The sequence below is a fragment of the Hippoglossus hippoglossus genome, chromosome 17 (genome assembly GCF_009819705.1).
Source record: "Hippoglossus hippoglossus isolate fHipHip1 chromosome 17, fHipHip1.pri, whole genome shotgun sequence".
Taxonomy (NCBI): Eukaryota; Metazoa; Chordata; class Actinopteri; order Pleuronectiformes; family Pleuronectidae; genus Hippoglossus; species Hippoglossus hippoglossus.
In genome coordinates, this window is record NC_047167.1 from 23118232 (window position 1) to 23141299 (window position 23068).

General features: G+C 43.3%; 3 protein-coding genes across 7 annotated transcripts in view; 2 read left to right on the forward strand and 1 right to left on the reverse strand.

Annotated features, from left to right (window-relative positions):
• The first annotated feature begins 1558 nt into the window (after positions 1-1558).
• Positions 1559-9042, forward strand: gtpbp4 (GTP binding protein 4). The gene is made up of 17 exons (XM_034614226.1): positions 1559-1688; positions 3095-3265; positions 3432-3535; positions 3756-3892; positions 4322-4422; positions 4675-4767; positions 5068-5259; positions 5491-5556; positions 5869-5958; positions 6053-6163; positions 6276-6353; positions 6572-6623; positions 6723-6823; positions 7161-7358; positions 7594-7659; positions 8051-8194; positions 8380-9042. Exons 1-17 carry the CDS (start codon positions 1641-1643, stop codon positions 8530-8532), a joined length of 1905 nt encoding a protein of 634 aa, XP_034470117.1. The 5' UTR covers positions 1559-1640; the 3' UTR covers positions 8533-9042.
• A 423-nt stretch (positions 9043-9465) lies between these two features.
• On the forward strand, positions 9466-22011 carry LOC117778543 (WD repeat-containing protein 37). Of its 4 annotated transcripts, none has more exons than XM_034614235.1 (16): positions 9496-9651; positions 10456-10623; positions 12782-12878; positions 13034-13129; positions 13259-13323; positions 13910-13959; positions 16496-16565; positions 17742-17877; positions 18361-18432; positions 18644-18688; positions 19163-19239; positions 19374-19614; positions 19880-20021; positions 20310-20444; positions 20893-21007; positions 21496-22011. In XM_034614235.1, the coding sequence occupies exons 2-16, from the start codon at positions 10486-10488 to the stop codon at positions 21625-21627; spliced, it is 1611 nt and encodes a 536-aa protein (XP_034470126.1). In that variant the 5' UTR covers positions 9496-9651; positions 10456-10485; the 3' UTR covers positions 21628-22011. The 4 variants fall into 4 exon arrangements, with proteins under 4 accessions (XP_034470128.1, XP_034470126.1, XP_034470127.1 ...); XM_034614236.1 differs by having other exon boundaries at positions 19377-19614; XM_034614237.1 differs by lacking the exons at positions 13910-13959; positions 16496-16565 and having other exon boundaries at positions 9466-9651.
• Positions 12699-23068, reverse strand: part of LOC117778532 (double-stranded RNA-specific editase B2-like) — a 34271-nt gene continuing 23901 nt past the window's right edge. The window contains exon 11 of one of the 2 annotated variants that reach the window (XR_004616803.1): positions 12699-12712. The gene's annotated coding sequence lies outside the window, so the exon portion shown is untranslated. The remainder of the gene's footprint in view (positions 12713-23068) is intronic. The other variant, XM_034614218.1, reaches the window with a different exon arrangement.

Genomic DNA, 23068 nt, shown 5'->3' on the forward strand with positions numbered 1-23068 from the left:
TATAAATATAGATAGAGTCTACATATGAACCATTAGATCCATGTTCAAGCATCGCAGAAGGACAGATGAGCAACACTCTCTCTGGGCACAGAGCTTTTTCTACAGGTGGAAAAAGTCCAGACGAGCCGCTGTCAGGTGAGCGGAGTGAGACCTCTTCGTGTTCTTCCTCTCTCTGGTGCAGCACTGAGGCCGGAGCTGTCACACAGGACTCGAGCCCCCGCCCCCCTCCCCTCCGCGCTCTCAGCGGGCCTCCTGATTGGTCGAGACTCGCAGTGGGCGCACGCGGACGTACTCGTGATCGGGGTTGATGGGCGTGGCCTGAATAAGTCTGCGCCCGCTGATTGGCCCGTTCTAGATCCCCGCGAATAACAATTAACATGGAGCAGAGTGTTTGTTCTTCACTGTTGTTGTTGTTGTTGTGTGTTTGTGTGTTTGTTTGTTTATTTGTTTTGTTTACTCTGTGACGTCAGTTGTTGTGACAGAAATCCACTATTATTTCTTACATCTGAATAAACGTAAAAAAAACTCACTGAAAAAAATACAGTAAAGACAAGAGATAATAACAGTGACTATAAAAGAAAAGAGAGAAAGAAGGAAAATGGCGGAGATGTGATCTGAATGACTCGACTTCACTGGTACTGCTCTACTCAGAGCTGGGATCAGTTCTGCTGCAAAATAATGATTTCATTTCATTTTATTTCGAACACTGTTTGAGAACCAGAGCAGTCAAACGTTTCACAAAAACCACCAGAAGTTTGAGGTTTTATTTCAGGTTCTCAGATTCTCCCTGTGCCCTGATGGTGACTGGACTAAACCAGCTAACTTCACGAAGCAGGTTCAACTAGCTGCATCAAGTCAGTTTATCTAAATGAGTTGATAGGTGTACTGTTTGAGTGTGAATTTCATTATTCACGTAAAAGGAATGAAAATAAATTATATTATATGATATTATATTATAATGTATCATATTGTCATTGTGGTGCTGGGTAAAAAAGTTCTCTTGATAAACAATGTATATGGTATAGATAATCCAAGATGAGCCAAAGACTCTTTTTTTTGTATTATTGTATTTTTGAAAATACAAAAAAGGTATGTTTTACTCTATCCAGATCACTCCACTTAAATTTGTCAAATCTGTCCTAAAGATGATCCCAGACAAGTAAAATAAACCTTTTAAAGCACAGCTTCTGAGTGTTCATTTCTCTTCCACTTTTGAAAATACAAAACTTACTTTTTATTTTGTTTATTTTTTACATCCAGACCACATCGGACCATGTTCAGAACGAAAGTGCACATAATATTGTGAGATCTGAATTAGCTCCACATGAGCAAACGTTTCTTCAAAACAGTTTCAGATTAGTAAAAAAATAAAAATCTACGTGCAAAAATACACAAAAGGGGCCATTTATTTGTATGTTTTATTTTAGTCCATATATTTGTTATATATTTTTTACATTTACACGAGGATAATTTAATATTTGTGTACAATTCATCCACACCCTAATCCTGAAGGTGGCGGTAATGCGCAAACCACCATTAAACCAAAAGTAGAAGAAGACGCGTCTCTTCCGGTTGGAGCGGAAGTACCTCGAGCCTTCCTTTCCCAGTGCGGTCAGCGGACTTCAACGTGTCGCGACAAAATGGCACTTTACAATTTCAAGAAGATTATGGTGGTTCCCACCGCCAAGGTGAGTTTGGCTTCGCGTCCGGTGGGTTTTGAAACTCCTCTAACTTTCCGCGTCGTTGTTTGAGAGAATGTGAAAGATGGAAACGAGACAAACATGGTGGGATTCAGCCGGGGGAGAAAACACGTGTTGTGCTGGCGTAGAAAAGACAGCAGCGGGTTTCCGTACAAACACGTTCGCCTGCCTCACCTGGGGAAACACAACACAACTTAAGATAAGATAAGATAATTAGGTCCCGTATTGGGGGAAATTTAAATATTATAGCAGTAAGAGTCAAATATAGACATTAGTAAGTAATAACAAGTAAGTGTGAGGATAATAATACTAGAATATAAAGTGTGAAAACAAGTACGAATAGGTGCAGTGGGAGAAAGTGTTCAGTGAACGGATCACACATCAACTAATGTGTTGCACAGTCAAGTTGAACCAGAGTTAAAGGCCCGAGCTGGTAGTGCAGTCTTACAGCTGCAGGGGGGGGGGGGGGCAGTGAGTGGCTGGAGGAGCTGCCCAGTGCTGTGATGGTGTCCTGCAGGGGGGGGGCACTGGTTGTCCATCAGAGAAGACAGCTTCTCTATCATCATCCTCCTCTGGGTCAAGGGGGCGTCCCAGGACCGAGCTGGGCCTCCTCCTCAGTCTGTCCGGTCCTTCTTAAACACTGCACTGGTCGGTCCAGTCCACTGTAACTTTACTTATTGGGAAAAGAAAAGTGCACTTTGGTGTCGTTAACTTGTGTTTTTTGTTGTTCTGTAAAAACCATGTAATACACATGTCCCTCACGCGTGGCGAGCATTGGACGATAAGTCAAAAACAGTTCTGAATAAAACGAGCTTCCATCTTTTTTTACTACTTTTACCGGAACAATAAGAAAACTGTTTATTTATTGACGTAAAGCCAAACTTTGTCACAGGGCGTCTGTTCTTTCACATATAACTGACATGTGTTGATGGAGTTTTGGCCGTTCTCACTGGGATTAGAATGTTTTGGGGAAAATACAGGAAATTGGCATGTTAATGGTCTCAAAATGTTAAGAAGCAGTTCCAGTGCATATCTGATGTCATTTTCAAACTCTTATGGCAAAGAAATGTAACTGAGGCTTGATATTTAACAGTTTAACAGTAAACGTTATTGAGTCATTTTAAATGCAAAGTCTGAAGAACTTGATTTGGAAAATTAACCATAAGATTGAATGTAAAAGTGAATGCACATCTTTTCTGCAAGTCAAAATGAGTTCAAGGGAAAAAGACACTTCAGGACAAGAATTTGAGGATGGACAATTTTTTAATGATAACAAAATATGGAATCCAATGCTCTGCTGTAAAATAGTGGTTTAAAATAGTTTTTCTTCTATAAAGTGAATTCTTCCTCACCCTGCTGAAACCCTGACCTGTATACTCTGCCCCTCCCTGCAGGACTTCATCGACATCACTTTATCCAAAACACAAAGGAAGACGCCCACGGTGATACACAAGCATTACCAGATCCACCGTATCCGACACTTTTACATGCGAAAAGTGAAGTTTACTCAGCAGAGCTACCACGACCGCCTCTCGCAGATCCTCACCGACTTCCCCAAGCTCGACGTAAGTCAAAAATACTTCTCTGGAATGTGTTTGAATAACCTTAACTTTTTTTTCTAACGGTGCAACTTTTGTAGAAGAACTCTGTTTGTTTGACATCAGTAACGGTTCATTCTCACTTGTTGTCTTCGTCGGTTTAAAATTCAGAAATTTGTTTTTGTTCCCTCAGGACATCCATCCGTTCTATGCTGATCTCATGAACGTGTTGTACGACAAAGACCATTACAAACTGGCCTTAGGACAGATTAACATCGCCAAGAATCTGATTGACCAGTAAGTTTGAGTAAAATGTTTGTGGCAATAATAAATATTTTTATTATAAATCATAAATTGAAATGCACCAAGCTGCACTAATTAACGGGCTCGTCCAACAGCCTGAATAGGAAAAGCCAGTTTATGCTAATTCAGGTGTCTTAAGGTTCCTTAATACACACAGATGTACACAAAACCCAATCTAGACATTACCGGTTGTTTTGTTTTCTCAACCCTGCAGCGTTGCCAAAGACTATGTGCGTCTGATGAAATATGGAGATTCTCTGTATCGGTGTAAACAGCTGAAGAGAGCTGCTCTGGGTCGTATGTGCACCATCCTGAAAAGGCAGAAGTCAAGTCTGGAGTATCTGGAGCAGGGTAAGACCACCTTTGCTTTGTTTTATATAAATTTTTGTAATTCCAGATTTAAAAAAGATTCCAATTCCGTTTTATTTAATTTTTCTGCCCTGGAAAGAAATGGAAGATGAGCTGCTTTCTACGATGGAATATTAGGGCCACATTGAAGTCTGAGATTTCAAGGAGTAAATGAAAAAATAAACATTTTATTTGGAATAAGCCGTGAGGAGAACCTGGGCTTTGTATCGTTATTTGTGAAACTGTTACTGAAGTGTAACATAACAAGATGCTCCACATTCCTGGTTGTAACGCAGCCGACGGACTCATCTTCAGATATTTATTCATGTTTTTCAGCTCAGATGTTGTTATACTCCTGCTGTGATACTTTTATCTGTCTATAATATTTAAAGAATGAGAAACGAACCCTAACCCGATGTTAATCTCAAACAGTGCGTCAGCATCTGTCCCGTTTGCCGAGCATTGACCCCAACACGAGGACCCTGCTCCTGTGCGGTTACCCCAACGTCGGCAAGTCCAGTTTCATCAACAAGGTAAGATACACCTTCCAATGTACCGATTGTGTTGTTTATAAGACGTGTGTCATTGTGTGCTTTATGTCTCTCACACGCGTGTGTTCCTTCACTGAGTTCATTCTGCAAGATCTTGATGGAAAACCTGCGTACAGCGATAATGCATTTTGAAGCGTTTGCGTGTAATGTTTTGAATTCAGGATACATCATAGTAATGTTTCAGAGCCACGTTCTCCCGTTTTATTAAATGGTATGAATTGTCTTTTTGCTCAGGTGACCAGAGCTGATGTTGATGTCCAGCCGTACGCTTTCACCACCAAGTCTCTGTTTGTGGGTCACATGGACTACAGATACCTCCGCTGGCAGGTAAACGTTACACATCATTCAAAACAGTTTCTCAAATGAGTCACAAATCTCCACTTCACTATCTTATACCTAAACCAACCTTTTCTTTTTTAATTTCTGGTCATATATATTTCACAGCCTCTAACATGTCATCGAAGTTAAACATGAATTTTGAACGTGACTTTATCCGATTTTCATATCTGCATTTTTAAGCATACATTTCAGATATCTGTGAAAGTTTTATGGTGAAATCTATTAGTTAAAAATGTAGTGTGTTGCTGACAGTTTTCCTAACTCTCCCACCCTGGTTGTGGTCATCAGGTGGTGGACACCCCTGGTATCCTGGACCACCCCCTGGAAGACAGGAACACCATTGAGATGCAGGCCATCACGGCTCTGGCTCACCTGAGAGCGGCGGTTCTTTACGTCATGGACGTTTCCGAGCAGTGCGGTCACACCCTGCAGGAGCAGCTGGAGCTTTTTAACAGCATCCGCCCCCTGTTCGCCAACAAGGTCAGTGGATAATACGATGACATCTGCACAGCGGCAAGTGGCAGCCTTAGAGATACAAGCAGGAATCACAGGGGGGGGGGGGGGCTGCAAAAGCTGTATGACTCATAAACCCATTAGGACCTGAGGCGCAGAATATAAACCTACGCGACGACCACCTGAAACCAGAGGGTTTTCTGAAGAGCTGATGGAATTACCAATGTTTACCAAATCTTTTATTTCTTATTTCTGCAGCCTCTCATCGTTGTCGCCAACAAATGTGATGTAAAGAAGATCAGTGAGATTTCTGAGGAGAATCAGGTGAGTGATTCAAAGATTGGACTAAACATCTCAGCAGCTCGCCATGTTAACGAATGACAGACATCTAATCTGTCTGTCATTCGGGGGGGAACTATAAGTGGACTGTCTGTTTTTTAGTTTGTTTGTTTAGACTGTTTTCATCACTCCAGATAATATCCGTACAATGGGGTACAGACTTTCTCCAGAGTTTCTTTCATATAGTAAGAATGCAGCAGGAGATTCTCCGGTCTGCAGGTGAATCTCGGTGCATGTCGAAAAGGTGTTTTAATGTCGAGGCTTCATTTCTGACGGTTTGCATTTTGCTGTTTTCAGAAAATCTTTGCGGACCTCTCTGCCGATGAAATCCCCGTGATCGAGACCAGCACCCTGACCGAGGAGGGAGTCATGCAGGTTAAAAATGAGGTGAGAGCAAGAGAACGTTGCGCTTCCTTTGGTTTAATGAAGTATTGTAAATTGCCGCGAGCGAGCGTGTTGTGATTCATGTCCTGTGATTCAGGCCTGCGACCGGCTCCTCGCCCATCGTGTCGACACCAAGATGAAGGGAAAGAAGGTCCACGATGTTCTCAACCGGCTCCACCTGGCCATGCCTGCCAAGAGAGACGAGAAGGTACGGGTTTGGCAAATTGAATTACACGAGCATAAATTTACTAAAATCTTTCTTTCATGTTCCTTGATATTTATTCAATTTGATTGTATATTTTTTCTTTTGTCTTCTCCAGGAGAGGCCTCCCTTCATCCCAGAGGGAGCCTTGATGCGCAAGAAGGCGATGGAGGTGGATGCGCCCAAACGCAAACTGGTATGAATTCTGGTGACTTTAGGCACAGGGTCAAAAAGACGACAGAGTGGATGAAAATAGTTAAATATAGTCAAGTACTTTATATAAGTACAATTTGAGTATTTACAATAAGGTGATGCATCAGTGGTTGTACTGTGTATAACTTTCCTAAACTAGGCGTTCTAGTTCCCTCCTGACAGTTTAACGTATAATATACAATTCCATCTTTCATGTCACAGGAGAGAGATCTGGAGATGGAGCAAGGCGATGACTACATCCTGGACTTGCAGAGTAAGAAGTGTTTTTATTTCGATACTCCTGCAGCCGCTGTGAATTTGTCAGAAGTAAATTCTTACGTCTGCAATGTCGATATTTTATTTGTGCTTTAAGAATACTGGGATCTGATGAATGAGGATGAGAAGCAGGACAAGATCCCTGAGGTCTGGCAGGGCCACAACATCGCAGATTACATCGACCCTGACATCATGAAGGTGAGTCGCTGCACGCTGTAGAGTTCGGTGGTCATTTCTCTCGTGGTAGATTCTAATCAGCACAACATGCAGTGGTTTGTAGAGTCTAAATAGTCTCAGGTGGGGCAGCTGGTTCCTGACTAAACAATAAACTAAGTAAAGATGGACGTCGCGTCTCTATTTTGTGCTTTTGGAGTCAGTCTGTGCGGCAGGGATTTTGAATATTGGGGAACTGTCAAGTCATGGGTTTTTATACACATGCATATATATATATGTTATACATTATACATTTCCCTAAAATTGTGTTAAATGATATGCTCTCTCCTCTAAAGTCCACTTTTAAAAATTTCACTCACAGAAACTGGAGGACCTGGAGAAGGAGGAGGAGCTGAAGGAGCGAGCCGGAGAGTACGACTCTGACGAGGAGAGCGAGGACGAAGAGATGCAGGAAATCCGCGTTCTGGCCAAACAGATCCGCGAGAAGAAGTTCCTCATGGTCGTGGGTTCAAAAGAGAAGGATGTGCACGGGCCACGCATGCCCAGGACCGCTATCAAGGTGAGAGGGGGGGGTTTGTTTCACCTCGTGTACCTTACAACTTGGTTTAAATGACTGAAGTTCGGTCCTGTGAAATGATGTCAATCTTTAAGATAACTTCAATAGAATTTACTCCAGGCTCCTTAGGACAGCGTCGGCTGAAAGAATAAAGTCTGCAGCGTGTAGGAGCTCGTGTGCAGCTTGAGAAGACGTTCCAGCAGATCAACGTGTTGAAGATGTGTTTGTGTGTGTACAGGTTGAAAGAGCAAAGCTCGAGAAGGAGATGGGTGACCTCGGTCTGGACATGAACAACAAGGACGAAGTGAGTTCTTCCTTCATATCAGATATTTTGACTATAATATAATTAAAATAATCCTAATTTCATATGGAAATATGACATAATAGTTTTTAGTCTGTCTAAAGTTTAAATGAAATCATTGTGGAATATAGAATTTGAGACAAACATTAAGAATTAAAAGTTTTTGATGTTTTAAAGATTTTTTTATAATAAATTATAACATTTCATCTAATCTTCTGTTACCTTTATTTGTCCTTGGATCAGGATTTCTTGACATCTGGAATGTGGTTAAATCCCGAAGCGTTAGATTTCAGATTCTGCTCAGTGACACTTTGTGTAGTCTCACTCGCGCCTCCACCAAGGCCCTTCAGTTCAATCTGTTGTTTCATAACACTGATTCATTCCTTTGTTTCAGAGTCACTATGGGCAAAATGCCAGACGGTCCCGCAGTGTCACCAAGAAACGTAAGCGTGAAACTTCAGTCGCTCCACTCTTCAAGACCCGCAGCCAGAGCGCCTCCCGTCCACCTCGAGACCAGTCTGGTGTGAGAGACCCGAAGGTACGTAAATGTGTCTTTAATCAAATTGTATTCATTAAACTCTGCTGCAGTTTAAATGTGTCGTCTAGGGGATTTTTACGAAGATGGTTTGAAAATCACTTCATTTACATTTAAATAGAATATTAGCCCATGAGTTGGTTATAAACTCATCTCTGAATGTTTTTGTCCGTTTGTTTATTCCTCAGATGGCAAGGCAGGCAAAGGCAATGATGAAGCACTCCCAGAAACACATGAACCGCCAAGGCAAGAAGGGAGAGGCCGACAGACACGTGTTTGACCTCAAACCCAAACACCTGCTGGCCGGGAAGAGGAAGTCGGGCACCAACGATCGCAGATAAAGCTGTTTTTCTGGACTGATAAAGACCTTGCCACTCTTTGTGGACAAAGTATTTATGTCTGTCATTCTATCCATTTCCCCCTGAGGTAAAGAGAACCTGAAATATATATTTACTTTTAGCAAAGGAAACTGGTCTTCAGTGAAAGGTAAAGCTGATGAGGATGTGTACCAACCCATTGAGTTGATTAGTAACTACAATAATATTGTGTATTTGTTTGTCAGCTCTAACTAAATTAACCATACAGACATAAACTATGACAGAGGCTAAAAAAACAATGCATTTAGATGATGCAGTTGCCATGATCGGATCCTGATTGACAGTACCTATCTTAAATATTCAGTTATTTCACCTTTTTGTTTTTCTTTGCAATAGCGAGTTCAAGTCAGATTTTGTGCCATGAAGTTTGTATGTGGCTCTGGAAGATGCTGGGTTTGCTTCAGATAAAGTGATGCTGCTTCCTTTACAAGTGGTAATTAACATGGGAGCCCAATAAATGTTCACCTGAACAGATGCTGTTGTCTGCCTTTTTTTATCAAATTCATTTACATTATAATGACGACTGACGGTTTGGAAGAGGGTGAGGTGAGGGGTAGTCAGCTGCAACATAACACTTCACCACTAGATGTCACTACATTCTACACACTGGATCTTTAAATATAAAGGGGGCCCATTCTCGGGTAAAGAAAACAATTCGTACAATTTTAGATGATTTAACACCAGTGAAAACATCCCTGTGATTATTTCATATTCAATATCTGCCAAAATATCCTTTCACCTAAATCTCACACACACTTCACCTTTTCGTTTTTTGGATTAAATTCTGATTTAAACACAGTTGGAATTTGTTAAAAGTAAATTGTGATAATAACCGAGAAAACAAGAATATGATCGAGCTCGGTTCGAGGCGACGCAAATAAAAAAAAAAAAAAAGATGATCTGGGCTTTTATTGCGAAGGAGCCGGAATTAGCGCAGCGATCTGCCTCTCGCGCAGCGGGGCTCGTCAACACGGACTCCGGAGGAACCCGGTGCGTCTCCCCCGTCACGGGACGTGTGAGGAAGGGCCGACACCTCCACAAACCACCGGGAGTCGAACCGTGTACCGCGCAGGCTGTGTTCCGGTGAGTTGAGTCCGCGCGAAGGGGAGGTTGTCCGTCCTCCGCCGTTAGCCTGTTAGCAGCTAACGGCTAGCTGGGCTTAGCTGGCGCCGAGCATCGTCTCGTCTCCTGACTTCGTGCGTGCGTCTCCTCCGCCGTGAAGGTGTGACGGTTCCATTCCGGTTCCATTCCGGTTCCTCCCGGTGTCAGTGGGAGGAACCGAGCAGCAGCAGGATGATGATGAACGAAGCTCGAACGTCTTTATTCCCGAGAGGCTGCAACACACCTGCTGTGTTTACATGTTCCACAAACACAACAAACACTGACCCACAACATCATGTCACTCACCTACACGTCCGAATCGTCTCCAGGCAGACGTCTGGCCGAGGAGCCCGAGAGCTGCTGGAATAACCGATTGGGCAAGATATTGATTATTGGAACCAAATGATATGAATTGTAAGTTAATCGATGACTCACCAGTGCAAAGATGCCACTGGTCCCAGCCCCTCGAATGGGAATCATTTCTGAGTAAACAGGTCTTTACGTTCCTTGTTTTGAAGCTTTTTATTATAGGCACGTTTCATATTTTAATGGCATTTTCAACTATATTGCTACATAGTAAAGAAAGTAAATAAATATATAGATTTTTTTGAAATATAGCAAATGTGCTGTCATTGCATGTAGTGTCTGTCTTCTGGGTTAACATCCCTCTGTCTGTCTCACAGTCCCACGCTGCCAAGTAAAGCCTGGTCGTCCTCCTTTGAGCGGAGGACTCCCATTTGCTCTCTTGACCCTTCTGGTGACCTTCTTTCCTGTGACAACTTTCAGACTGTGGTCTCACCCGGACAGGAAGGAGGGATGCCGGTGGAGAGTGGGAACAGCGCCGCCGCCCGCCAGGCCAAGCAGAAGAGGAAGTCCCACAGCCTGTCCATTCGCAGGACCAACAGCACGGAGCAGGAGCGATCCGGCCTGCAGAGAGACATGCTGGAGGGACAGGTGATCCACCTCATTAACACTCAAAGTAAAGACTCAGAAAGTGTTTAAAGCCTGGAAAAGCTAGCAAGAGAAATGAAAATGATTGCTCGTGTTTAGTCCAGTCCTGCGAGGTGCTTGTTCTTTTAAGACAACTTCATTTATCAACGGCGATCGGGGCAGGAAGAGGATTTCACCAGATAAGATAAAACGTGTTTCAGAAACCACTCAGCATCCCGACATTTATATGATCAAGTGTCTAAGTAATAATCCCTCCAACCAGCGGCCTGTCATTCCAGCTGCTGCTCCTCCCCAGTCTGTTCATCATTAGCTGTCCTGCTGTGGCTGTCGGCACCGTACGAACTCCAGCTGTAAGCCGAAGCCAGTTGGGTTTCGATGCAGCTGGTTTATCCGGCTCACAATAGTTTTTATTGTTGCTGGTTTAACCGTGCCACAGTTTTACACCGTGGTTTAAAAGAGATGCATTCAGAAGTATTTCACTTCACTCAGGTGGATTTTCTAAATTTCATTGGCTAAAAAGGAACTGAAATACTTCTGGGATGCTTGGGGAGCTCGGTTACCTGCAGCCGATTATCTGTAAAGACAATAAACGCTGAATTTAGAAGTGGAGACATGACACTGCTTCCAGACCTGTACTGAACTCTGGAGAAACCCCGGACCTTCTCTGGAGTGTCTCTGGAGTTGCCAGTTGACGGATGCACAAATGTTTCATTAATTAATAAGCACCTGTTGTCGTAACGCAACTCTATGTGCAGATAATTCATTTCAATGTTTTGAATTAATTCTTATTTTGAAGTTCATTTGGTGTTTGTTCATGTGTCAGATTGACAGGAAGTAGTGTTTGTGTTGAAGCCTCCTACACGTATGTGCTCTGTCGTAGCATCAAGCAGAACTCCTGTTTCCTGTATCAGACTCTGAGTGTCGACGCTGCATTTAAAATAAATAAATAATCACACAGTCACTGTGACAGGAGCTGGATTTCTATCTGAACGATGCACAAACAGTTTTATCCTTTTCTCGTGACTATTTTTTTCCACTCTGGTCCTTTTTGGTCCCAGTCCTCTGATAATCTGGAGTCTTTCATGAGAATGGAGGTAAGTTTAAGGTGTCGCGTCCCCGTGTTTGAGACATAAGTGTCACTCCCCTGATAGTTGTTAGAGCTAGCTTATTTAGCTTGGTATAGATTAGGTTTGATTAGTATTTAGTAAATGTGTTGTGTGGTCGGGATTTCACCTGAATCAGAAGCTGTGTCCCAATGGCCGCTTCACCCAGAGGCGGCCGATTGCTTCACAGCGTTCAAGTCTCCTTCCATTTCCTCCAGAACTGTTTCCAGTTTCATAATTTTGTCTCCCGAGGATAATTCAAAGCTCTGATAAGAAACCGGCTCACTTATGAGTGCAAATGCGACTCCACTTCCTCAATCTACTGAATCTGCTTCCAACAATCTCTACTTTGTTCAATTGTCCTTTTGTCTGTTTCGATGTGTTTTTATTTGTATAATTTTGTAACCTTCGAAATGTTGTGCTGTCTCTGCCACGCCTCCCTTGAAAATCCCAAGTGTCATCCTGGTCGAATGACGGTGAAAGGTTAAAAAGACACAGTCAGCCTCTAACTGAAGCTACAGCCACGCTACTGCTACGACTCTCTGTCCACACGTCTCAGCTCACCTAGAGCTCTTGTCTCCTCCACATGTAAACAGTTGTATCATTGTACAAATCCAGAGTTTAACTAAACAACAGCTGCTAGAGAAGACAACAGGGTCAGTAACACTGGTAATTGATCCTCCGTGTTCTACACTGGTAGCTGAGGTTTTCTTCTGAAAGAGGCTCAAGTGACGGGAGCCTGACGGATCAGAGGAGGCGACATCGCGACAGCAAAGCGGTTGTGAGAGTGTACGTCTCTGTTTCCAAACACCTTCGTTTCTGCCCGTCCAGACGAAAACGCAGCCCCGGACTTTTGAAACCAAAACAGGAGTAGCAGCGTTTCCAAACGTCTCTGTTTCAGCGGCGCTAAATCTCCGGAGTAGTGTGGACGCCAGGCGTATCTAAAGTGTGGCTGGAGCCTAAAACACCTGTGTACTTCACCCAGACCTCTACTGAGCCTCTCACCTCCTCAGTGCTGATCCACGTCGTTTACTCTTCTCCGTGTTCTCTCCCTGCAGGACTCCAAACTGCCCCTGTCTCTGAGGAGCAATCTGCTGGACCTGTTCAGCCAGATCGAGAGGGAGTTTGAAAACCTCTACATAGAAAACCTGGAGTGTAAGTTATCGCAAATGCAGAATCGGTTTGGTTTTAATAAAATAAAATAATAAACACTAGGAAACCAATGTGCAGCCAGAAGCTTCTCATTTCTAGTCAGTCTCTGCTCTTAGAGCCGTCGGCCATTTTTAACATGCGACCTGCTCAATCCTCAGTACGCAGAGAAATCGAAACGCTGAACGACCGGTTGGCTCCAGACGGACAGACCTTCGAGGGGGCAGATTTAGCCAAAGGAGGACTTAAAACAAAAGGTGAGTAGCTCTCCACATTCCTCTGCGTTTTCATCTCAAGCGGATCATTGTAAACGGTGCGTGTATCGTGAAATGTATTTGTATGTAATTTCTTTTATTAACTGTGATTTCTCTGACATTAACTCACAGCGAGTCACAGCACCAGTCAGCTGTCACAGAAACTGAAGACGACCTACAAGGCTTCCACCAGCAAAGTAAATGTTTTATTCATTTCTTCTCATTAATTTTTTGCAGTGGAACGAAGGTTTTGTGAATGAAATAGTGAAATTATTATTGTATATTTGTCAGTTGTTTAAGTCTGCTTGTGTGTATGATCTGTTGCCAGTTCATTATCATTATGAGAATATAAGTTTCCATATCGGCAAACATAAACGCAGATACACCGATATGTCGGTAAGGCTCATATCTGTCGATTTCTATCACTCGATTGATAAATCGGTCAGGCTCTATAGATATTGTTTCCACTCTTAATGATGTAAATAATTATGTAAATATTACAGTGTCAGTGCAGCAGAGAAAATGTTAATTGACTTTTTACAGAATACAAAATGGTTTAATAGGTTAAACTGGCCTCGTTGTTTCTCAGTAACACTTCTGAATGTTTCAGAGAAGAACTGTTGTCTTTCTCACCTTTTTGCTCGTAGCCGCGTTCAAATTCTTGCCACGCCAGAGTAGGCGGAACCCGCAACTTCAGCGTAACCGGTTGGGAGTTGTGGGGTGGAGACTCATGGGTAATTTATTGATGATTTCTCCCCCTTGTGTGCCAATATGCATGAACAGCCCAGCCAGGGGGTCGACTCTCCCTCCCCAAGAGACCTGGTCATTCAAATGTAGGAGTTCGAGCTCTTTGTTTCTGTGTGAGATGAAACACGACTTCGTTATCTCACTAACAGACTTTTTCAGTTGCTCCTTTCATTTTTGATTTAGCTACTTGTTGGCATTCACATAATGGTACACTCTGGAGACATCTATAACATGACGCAGTTGTTACCTCGCCTTTATTAATATAATACTCACGTAGGAGGAGCATTCGCTGCCTGCTTTAGATCATGCCTTAACTGTGACGAGTGTGTGGTCTGCTGATCGGTGCTTGGCCGTATCCGATTTAGCTTCTTTCATATCTTTTTTTGGCTGTTGACAGATATTAATCAGATATCGACACATCTTTTGTTCTTCAGGACGTTGATCTTGAAATAAAACTAGAACGGCACTCAGTAGAGCGCGTGCCTCCGCCACGACCCAACAGTCGAGTTGTTTTTGGACATTTTAATGAAGAACCTTTACATTATACATCTTTAATTTCAAACCAGCTGCACAAACATGCACACACTCATAGATATCAGCCCCCGAAGTGTGCCGTGCTGTTTTCATCTGGCGACAGCGGTTGGAGACATCATGTTTTTCCTGCGTCCGCCCGTCCCACTCTTGTGAAGGCAAAGTCACAGGAGCGTCGTGAGGGAATTTCTTCTGAAGCTGAATGAATTTGATTTTAATGGTTCACTTTCTCTATCATTGTAGATAGATAGATTTAATTTCCACAATTTTCCCCAGGGAATAATTCATGGATCTTGATGTAAACAACCAACCACATTCAGAGGATTGATATTTATGACTGTGTGAAGTTTGCTGCAGCTTGATTGAATCTAAGGAGACTGATGGGCCTCGGCACAGGAATGTGCTCGATTACGCAAAAACTACTTAACCGATTTCCATGAAATTCTGTGGAGGGGTGAGAGATGTCCCGAGGAAGAAACCTTTGAGTGGATCCAGGTTAAATGGGTTAAAGTGAATGGGCTGATGCTCAGATCCTGAAGAACAAATGTGTTACTGTCCTATTATTAGATTTTTCGCAGGGATTTAACATGTGACTGTTACTAGCTCACTTGCATCCATTTAGCCTCTCGTCTATCACCCAGAAAACAAGTGGTTTTAAAAGACATCTACAATATTGACTTACTGTGAATCAAGTCAAATCTTGATGTGGCCATAGCAGACTACACACTGTAGGGCATTAACCGCTGGGTGCGTTAAATTCTTTTGCAGTTCCTCATGTTTTCCTTGAACCTCGCAGTCCCTGTTGCTTCCTTGTTAAACGCAACACGAATGCATCCGTGTTACATTTAACAAGTTCTGGATTCATCATCATTCTCCGCACAGCAGGAAACACTCAAGTTAAGGCCTTTGCACATAATCAGCGACGCAAATGAATGATGTGAAATTACGAATGATTCCCGGGTGAATTTCGACGAGCCCAACTATTCACCTTAAAGCTGGAGCGCCGAGCAGGAGCGACCAGGCCTGCAGAGAGATGTACCGGAGGGACGGGAGATGACTCGTGTTAATGAGACAAAAACTGCTCAGGAAGTGTTTAAAGCTCGGGTTGGTACGCCTGGAAAAGCTGACAAGAGCAGGCTACACTTGTATAAAATGGAAGCGATGCATCCCCCGCCCCCTCCATCGGCCCTCTCATTACAGCTGCACCCCCCCCCCCCCCAAAAGCACATGAACGTGCGCTGACCCACAACTGCTAGTGGAGGCGAACATGTGGAGTTTCACTGATTCAGGAGCTTAAACTGTATCACAGCCGCTTCAACACATAGAGAAGAAACTGCTGAAACAACTGGAACCAAGATCATAGTTTTTTAGGTAATTCATTTGCTTTTAAACAGTCGTGGCTGTGTCGCCTTTTGCTGGATCACAGCTTCCAGTCGGCTACATCACAGCAACAAAGACAAACATAAGTAAAAGGCAAAAGACAACTAAATGGCAAAAAATCACTTTGTAAGTTGTTCTTCTTCTGCTTCAAAATGTGATGTTGTCACAAACTCGCTTTCTGGTTAAATATGTACATGTTGGAAGCAAAACACTGGAAAAATTGACAGTCTGAAAAAATTGAATCTGCAATAAACAGTCCCAGAATCAGTGAAAATTCCCACGCTGATGTGAAAGCTTCATTTGTCTGGATATGGGTTCGAAAAATATGAATCACAGGATAAAAAAACGTGTCGTGTGCAAAGTCCTTCACTGTTGATCCTGGGTCAACTCTTCACTCATTCTCACATCGTCAAACAAACCAACTGCAGCTCAGAAAACTCGTGCTTTGTGGAATGTAAATAAAACAAACATCAAAATGGGGAAATACATGCTCGTTGCATCAAGAAATGGTAATCTATTGCTAATCTGTGCTAACAACCAGCAGCCACTTGTTCCCACTGTGCTTAGCAGTGGTATTTTTCATCACGTGATCTTCGTTGTCTATTTTAAATTTTGACTGTCAGTCGTTGAATGTCTTTGGTTCAACAGATGATACGGTGCAGCCTGACAGGTGAATGATGCTGTTCTCTATGCTCTCCTGCTTCCTTTCAGCTGGAACTTATTTAGCGGCCTCTGTCCAAAACGAACCAAGAGTCCAGTTTGTATCATCCCTATCTTCAATGTAAACACCTCGACCACGCCTTGATTCGACTCATAACAATCACTGGCCTTTTTCTTCTGTCTCACCGTAACTCCGTATTTTTTGCCCCCTCCAGATTTTCCTTTCTTGCGGTTTTGCACTTACAGTAATCCTGGTATGATAAAAGCAAGATGCAGTACTGCTGCGTAAAGTGTCTGCACTGTGTCGACACCAGATCTGGGTTGATGGTCAGTGGCGGTGAATGTTTTAAAGCACATGGTACATTAGACGGGTGGCGTTAATGGCGACCCCCCCACCCGTCATATGCCCAGACGAGCTTAAAACGAACACTGTACCAACAAAGATCTTTTGGTAAAACCTCTTGAACCCAGGACTGATATAAATAACGCAGTAATAAGCAAAAGCTTCTTAGCCCTGGCATACTACAAGGCCCCCGCCGAGCAGCTCCTCAGTGATCCTCAGTTCTGCTTCCTCCCTCGATCGGACCAGGGTTCCTACACAGCTCTGGAGAAGTCTGGGAAAGTTTTCACCGCTATTTTACCGTATTAGACATAAATTAATAATCAGGCTGCTATTACAAAGACACGAATAGCATCCATGCCCTAAATAGGGTTACATGTTATTGATTTGAGAGAAAGTGTAATTGATTTAATTTTGTAGCATCTCAAAAATATGATAATTTATAAGTAGAAGTCAAATCTGTAACGATGCAAAGTGTTGGGTCTTAATCGTAAATCAACATGGACGACGCCTCCACTTCCGAGTCGAGTCTGTGCAGCGGCGATCGAGGTCCCGCTGATACACGCCCTCGACCAATCAGGAGTCAGTCTCAGCTGTCAATCATGACATCTCAGCCCATTTTTTACATCATCAAATAACTAATTAAAACTGATCAGAAACATGAAGACAAACAACAGTGTGATGAGAACTACCTCAAATGACAGAATTTGATTTAATGTGAATTTTAATTATGTCGTCCATCTTTATTTATAGTCTATGGTCCTAATGCCCTATGCATTTACAGTCTTCAACTCCACTGTAACTTCTGTCAAGGTGATATTTAAGAATCACAGTAAAGTCTTCACACAACCCAAAGACGAGGACGAGTTACAATGTGTAGGAACCCTGTCGGCGACGCAGCTGTGCTTTGTGTCTTTAGGTGTTTGTGTGTTAACTTGAGTTTGGTGTCGCTGTCAGATTGTGTCCAGTTTCAAAGCGACCACGTCCAGAGCGGTGTGCCAGCTGGTCAGGGAGTACGTCGGCCACAGGGATGGCATCTGGGACCTCAGCGTCACCAGGACACAGCCGGTGGTGCTGGGAACAGCATCTGCAGGTATTTCACTCATTTTATTTCTGGCACCAGTTCTTTTTGTTTGCTCCCCAAATGTCTCTCCATGTTTCCCCCCGAACACCTTGTGTCCACGTCAGTCTTTGTCAGGTTTCGTTCGTGTGGCTGAAGGAATTGTGTTTTTGGGGGTTTTCCTTCCATCTGGTTTTTGTGAATACAATATCTTAAGAAAGAGTCTTCACTTCTTCTCCAACATTAATGGATCAGATTTCAGTGGTGAAAGGTCAGGGGGACCTCATGTGAAACTGGAAAAACATGTATGATTGAAGCTGCTGTGACAGTTTCTTCTCTCTGTCATTTTGTTCTTATCTTATTTGACCGCTTGCTGAAAAATTCATTTCATACTAGATTTAACCACAGTTTAAAAAAAAAATGATGACCAATTAATAATATATGCCATTGCTTTTACACTTTTACCCTCCATTATAAATGAAAAATAACTTTTTCATTTCTAATGTCTTCCAACAGACCACAGTGCGATGCTGTGGAGCATTGAGACTGGGAAGTGCCTCCTCAAATATATGGGCCATCAAGGATCAGGTAAAGTTTAGATCTACTGTAAAGTTATGAAACGTGTGAATGTGTGCTTTTGAATTATGCCATGTTCTTTCAAGTGTCTTCTTTAATTTTTTTATTGACTAAAAAGGCCATTTAACAATGTGAATCAGGAAGTGAAATGCAAATTTTTGTTTATGAAAATAAATAAAATGGTGTCTGTTATGAAGTAATACAGTTAAGCATGTCTCCGCAGTCAACTCCATCAAGTTCCACCCCACTGAACAGATGGCTCTAACGGGTAAGGAAAAATCATGAATATCCAATGTGGTATCAAACACACTTTCATTTTCTGAACTTTTATTTTCTGGAAAGACCCAAATGTGAGCCATGCAGAACCTCCTGGTATCGATATTTATATATATATATACGGTATTTTTCATTTTGTAATAACATCTTTACACAGCTGATCCCATGCAGATAGTTTTTTTTTTTTCCCGTGATAGTTTCGGACCGGTCATTTTGACTCTTCTTTCAGACCTGCACTGAACTCTAGATAATCTCCTGAAGTTATCCAGAGGGGCTGCATGTGAGAACTGGAATGTGCGAGTCAGAGTGTGCTCGTGAATTCGTCTAACCGCAGAATCTCCTGCTGTGTTCTTCAAATGTGAAAGACGAACTCCAGAGAATGTCCGGACCCTGTTGTGTGGACATTCTCCAGAGTTCCTGTCTGAAAACGGCTTCGGTGTCTTTGCCCCTTCTCTCCCCTCCTCAGCCTCCGGAGACCAGACCGCTCACATCTGGAGGTACATGGTTCAGCTGCCGACTCCACAGCCTGTTGCTGATATGAGCGTGAGCATCAACAGCACTCCTGCCCCTTTTGTTTGTGTTGCTGTGTCACTCTGATCGAGTTCCTGATGTCGTGTGAGTTGTTCAAACGTCTGTAACCCGTCACGTCTTTCCATCGTATGTCCCTTCTGCAACAGCAGCAGACACCCTGTGAGGACGACGTGGACTTTTCGGATAAAGATGAGGCCGACGGCGAAGTCGAGGGTCCAAATGATTGTCCCTCCGTCCGCGTGGCGACCACGACTCTGCGGAGCCATCAGGGCGTGGTGATCGCTGCTGATTGGCTGGTGGGGGGCAAACAGGTGGTGACGGCCTCCTGGGATCGAGCCGCCAACCTGTACGATGTGGAGACGTCGGAGCTGGTTCACTCACTCACTGGTAGGAGGAAGGAAAATATCAAGTTTAAGTTGGGAAGTTTTATTAAGAATTAAAACATTTGTTTGACTGAGCGGAACGAAATAATTCTTAAATGCAACGCACCGATTGAAGTAGTTTGCCTTGTAATCCAGCAGAGGGCACAATAATTACCCCCACTAATTGCAGGGTTGCAACAAAAGGTAATTATTTAATCGTGCGTGCGTGTGTGTGCGTGCGTGTGCGTGCGTGTGCGTGCGTGTGCGTGTGCGTGCGTGTGCGTGTGCAGGCCACGACCAGGAGCTGACCCACTGCTGCACACACCCCACCCAACGTCTGGTGGTCACCTCGTCCAGAGACACCACCTTCAGACTGTGGGACTTCAGAGATCCATCCATCCACTCTGTCAACGTGTTCCAGGGACACACTGAGTCAGTCTCACACACACAGACACACAGACAGACACACACAGACACACACACACACAGACAGACAGACAACATGTATGTGAGGTCAAATACTATCGATAAACAGCCAAAGAACAAAAACGTAGATGCATCGATGTTGTATTTGCATTCGGGTTAAGTTTTGCTTTAAATACTGATTTGTTTTGACCAATAAGGTTAAAAGTTGTTGGGGATTCAAGAGGAAATAAAACCTTTTTGATAATGGAAACTCATTTCTGTTCTGTTTCTAACCTGCTTCCTTGTGGTTTGCAGCACGGTGACGTCCGCTGTGTTCACGGTGGGAGACAACGTGGTGTCTGGGAGCGACGATCGAACCGTCAAAGTCTGGGACCTGAAGAACATGAGGTCGCCCATAGCAACCATCCGCACCGACTCGGCTGTCAACAGGTCTCATTCAACACAAACTCACTGTTGATGATTTTTACACAGATAATTGTACAGAGTATTTGAGGATAATAAGCTCAAGGTGAAAAACTACATCGGTCGTTTAACTGCTCGTAACGTGTCAGGTCAATAATCAGGTCGTCAAACTGAAGCATTCAGCTCTGGTCAAATTTCTCTCCAGTGGAAAACGCACCTTGTTGTAGGACATTAATTTTTCTCATCAGTTTTCCTCTGTCCGACCAACAGCTCAAAACCCCAAAATAACGTTTGTTTGCCTTTTATTTTGCATTTGCGCTGATTTGTGGCAAAGAAAAGCTGATAAGCGTGAATTTATAATGAATGAATGGATTTGTTCATTGTGTGATGTCTTCAACTACATTATGTGGAGCTGCCTATGTTAGAGCACCTGTGTCTGTTACACTGCTGAACTGCTGGTGTTCGTCCTGTTCAGGATCAGCGTGTCGGTGAACCAGAAAATCATCGCTCTTCCTCACGACAATCGGCAGGTCCGACTGTTCGACATGTCCGGGGTGCGACTGGCTCGCCTCCCGCGGACCAACAGACAGGTGAGTCAGTGGAGGAGACGCACACAGACACACAGAGACACACACACACACACACACACACACACACACACACACACACACACACACACACACACACACACACACAGTCACATTAGTGAATATATAAAGTTTTGAGTGAATTCCAGAACGACTACTTCTTACTCCCGTTGCTCACGTTTACATCTGCAGTAATATTACTTTGGTGATTGGATTGCGATCTGATGGAGCTTCACCACATGACTGTGTAAATGAATCACGTTCCAAAACACCTCCAAAGGTTTTCAGAGACACCTGAACACATGTAAATATGTAAGATAGTCGGATTTTGCATTTGCAGCAACATTCACTCTCAACGTTTATTTAATCCGTCATAAATTCAGACACTGGGAATAGATTCTGATTCGTTGACTCTCTTGTTTGTCTCGCAGCAGTTTGCTCGTCCTTGTGCTCAGTGTTTAACAGTTGCTGTGTTGTCTGTCGCTGATCAGGGTCACCGGCGCATGGTGTGCTGCTCCGCCTGGTGTGAAGACAACGCCTCCTGCAACCTGTTCAGCTGTGGCTTCGACCGGCAGGCCATCGGCTGGAACATCAACATTCCCGCCCTGCTGCAGGAGAAATGACCTCCTCCTGCGAGCTCGCACTGACACTCCAACCCAACGTTCGTGGTGTTTGGAGTCAACGGCCTGTAGGCTGAAAAGGCGGCTGTCAAAGGTGTCCCCCTGCTTTTGTTCTGTGAGAACTGAACGTAATTTGAGCAACGACTCAATGAAAATGACTCTTCACAGCCGTCTCTTCAAGCCTACAGATACTCCATGCCACCTGGGAGGGAAACAAAGGACTTGCGCTAGCTGCCTACTGCATCTGCCGCAGTCTGGAAATCACCACCACTGATACAACCCGAACGCAACTGTTTGTTTTCTGTGTGGAGGCGATTCCTCCACGTAAAAAAAACTGAAACAAAACCCAAACTGATGGAAAAAGCACAGCGTTATAACAGGAGAGGTGAAAGTCAGTCGGGTAAGTGAGGCGCTGCACATCATCTGCTTGATGCTCATTTAACCTGTGAGACAACAAATCTTCAAGTTTGGCAGAAAAAAATCCACTAGTTTAATTAGTTATGGCGTCGTTTATTTGTGGAGTTAATATTCGATTAACTTGTTGATTTGAACTTTTCCTTCCAAGTTTGATTCCAAAATGTTCTGTGTGGCCCCTGAGATTCACAGCGTAACATCTATAATCCACATTATACTAAAACAAGCTTTTCAATGTGTTGTTGTTTTTGGTCAGGTGACAGTTTGTTGTGGTCCTGCTCAGTGTGCAGACGTCTCTGAGCGAGTAATGCACCTTTTTACAAACTACCAGTAGCTGTTACAGTTTTTCTTGTTGTTCTTTTAGAAAAGATAACTGCAGCATCTGAACACAGGAAGAGGGGAGAGTTACACGTTTCTCCTTTTTAAGTGAAATTTGTCTGGTTCTTCTTCTGTGGTGACTTGAAAAATGATTTAACAAAATGTTTATTAGGTAATTTAGACTCTAATTAAAGATGGACGACCCGTCTCCACTTCCTCCCGTTGAACAAAAATATAACCAAAATATCAGGGTGCCGCCATCTGGTGCTCTTTGACGTCATTTGGAGTCTGTGCGGGATGGAGCTTCGGTATCGAGGTCCTGCTGAGTCACAGGCTCGACCAATCATGACGTCTCAGCACGTTTATACCAATCAGATAACCAGTTGGAACCAAACTGATCGAACATCAGAGTGATAAGATAAACTGAAGACTCATTAGTCCACAGAGATAACTCGTGGTGAAAAGTGATCATCGGTCCAGACTCCTGTTGAAGGAGGAGAAAGTACCAGTGACGCTCTTTAATGTGGAGGACGGTCGATTTGCTTTGGACATGTTGCACAGAAAAAATTCTAAATTAACTTAAAAGGCTTGATTCTAAATATGTCATATTTGGTGTCCAGTATAAAGCGTTACGATAAAACCCTGTGATGCCCGGCCTGGCTGTTGTATCAACACTTAACACGATTGTTAAAAAGATAATAGCAAGGTTTTT

What these genes read in the sequence shown, in the direction of transcription:
- gtpbp4 (XM_034614226.1), top strand. Translation starts at nt 1,641, where the DNA reads ATGGCACTTTACAATTTCAAGAAGATTATGGTGGTTCCCACCGCCAAG. An exon ending in TCATGCAGGTTAAAAATGAG is followed by an intron (nt 5,959 to 6,052) that starts GTGAGAGCAAGA and finishes CCTGTGATTCAG; the next exon opens with GCCTGCGACCGGCTCCTCGC. An exon ending in TCGACCCTGACATCATGAAG is followed by an intron (nt 6,824 to 7,160) that starts GTGAGTCGCTGC and finishes TTTCACTCACAG; the next exon opens with AAACTGGAGGACCTGGAGAA.
- LOC117778543 (XM_034614235.1), top strand. Translation starts at nt 10,486, where the DNA reads ATGCCGGTGGAGAGTGGGAACAGCGCCGCCGCCCGCCAGGCCAAGCAG. An exon ending in ACAAGGCTTCCACCAGCAAA is followed by an intron (nt 13,324 to 13,909) that starts GTAAATGTTTTA and finishes ATGCATGAACAG; the next exon opens with CCCAGCCAGGGGGTCGACTC. An exon ending in AGCCTGTTGCTGATATGAGC is followed by an intron (nt 19,240 to 19,373) that starts GTGAGCATCAAC and finishes CTTCTGCAACAG; the next exon opens with CAGCAGACACCCTGTGAGGA.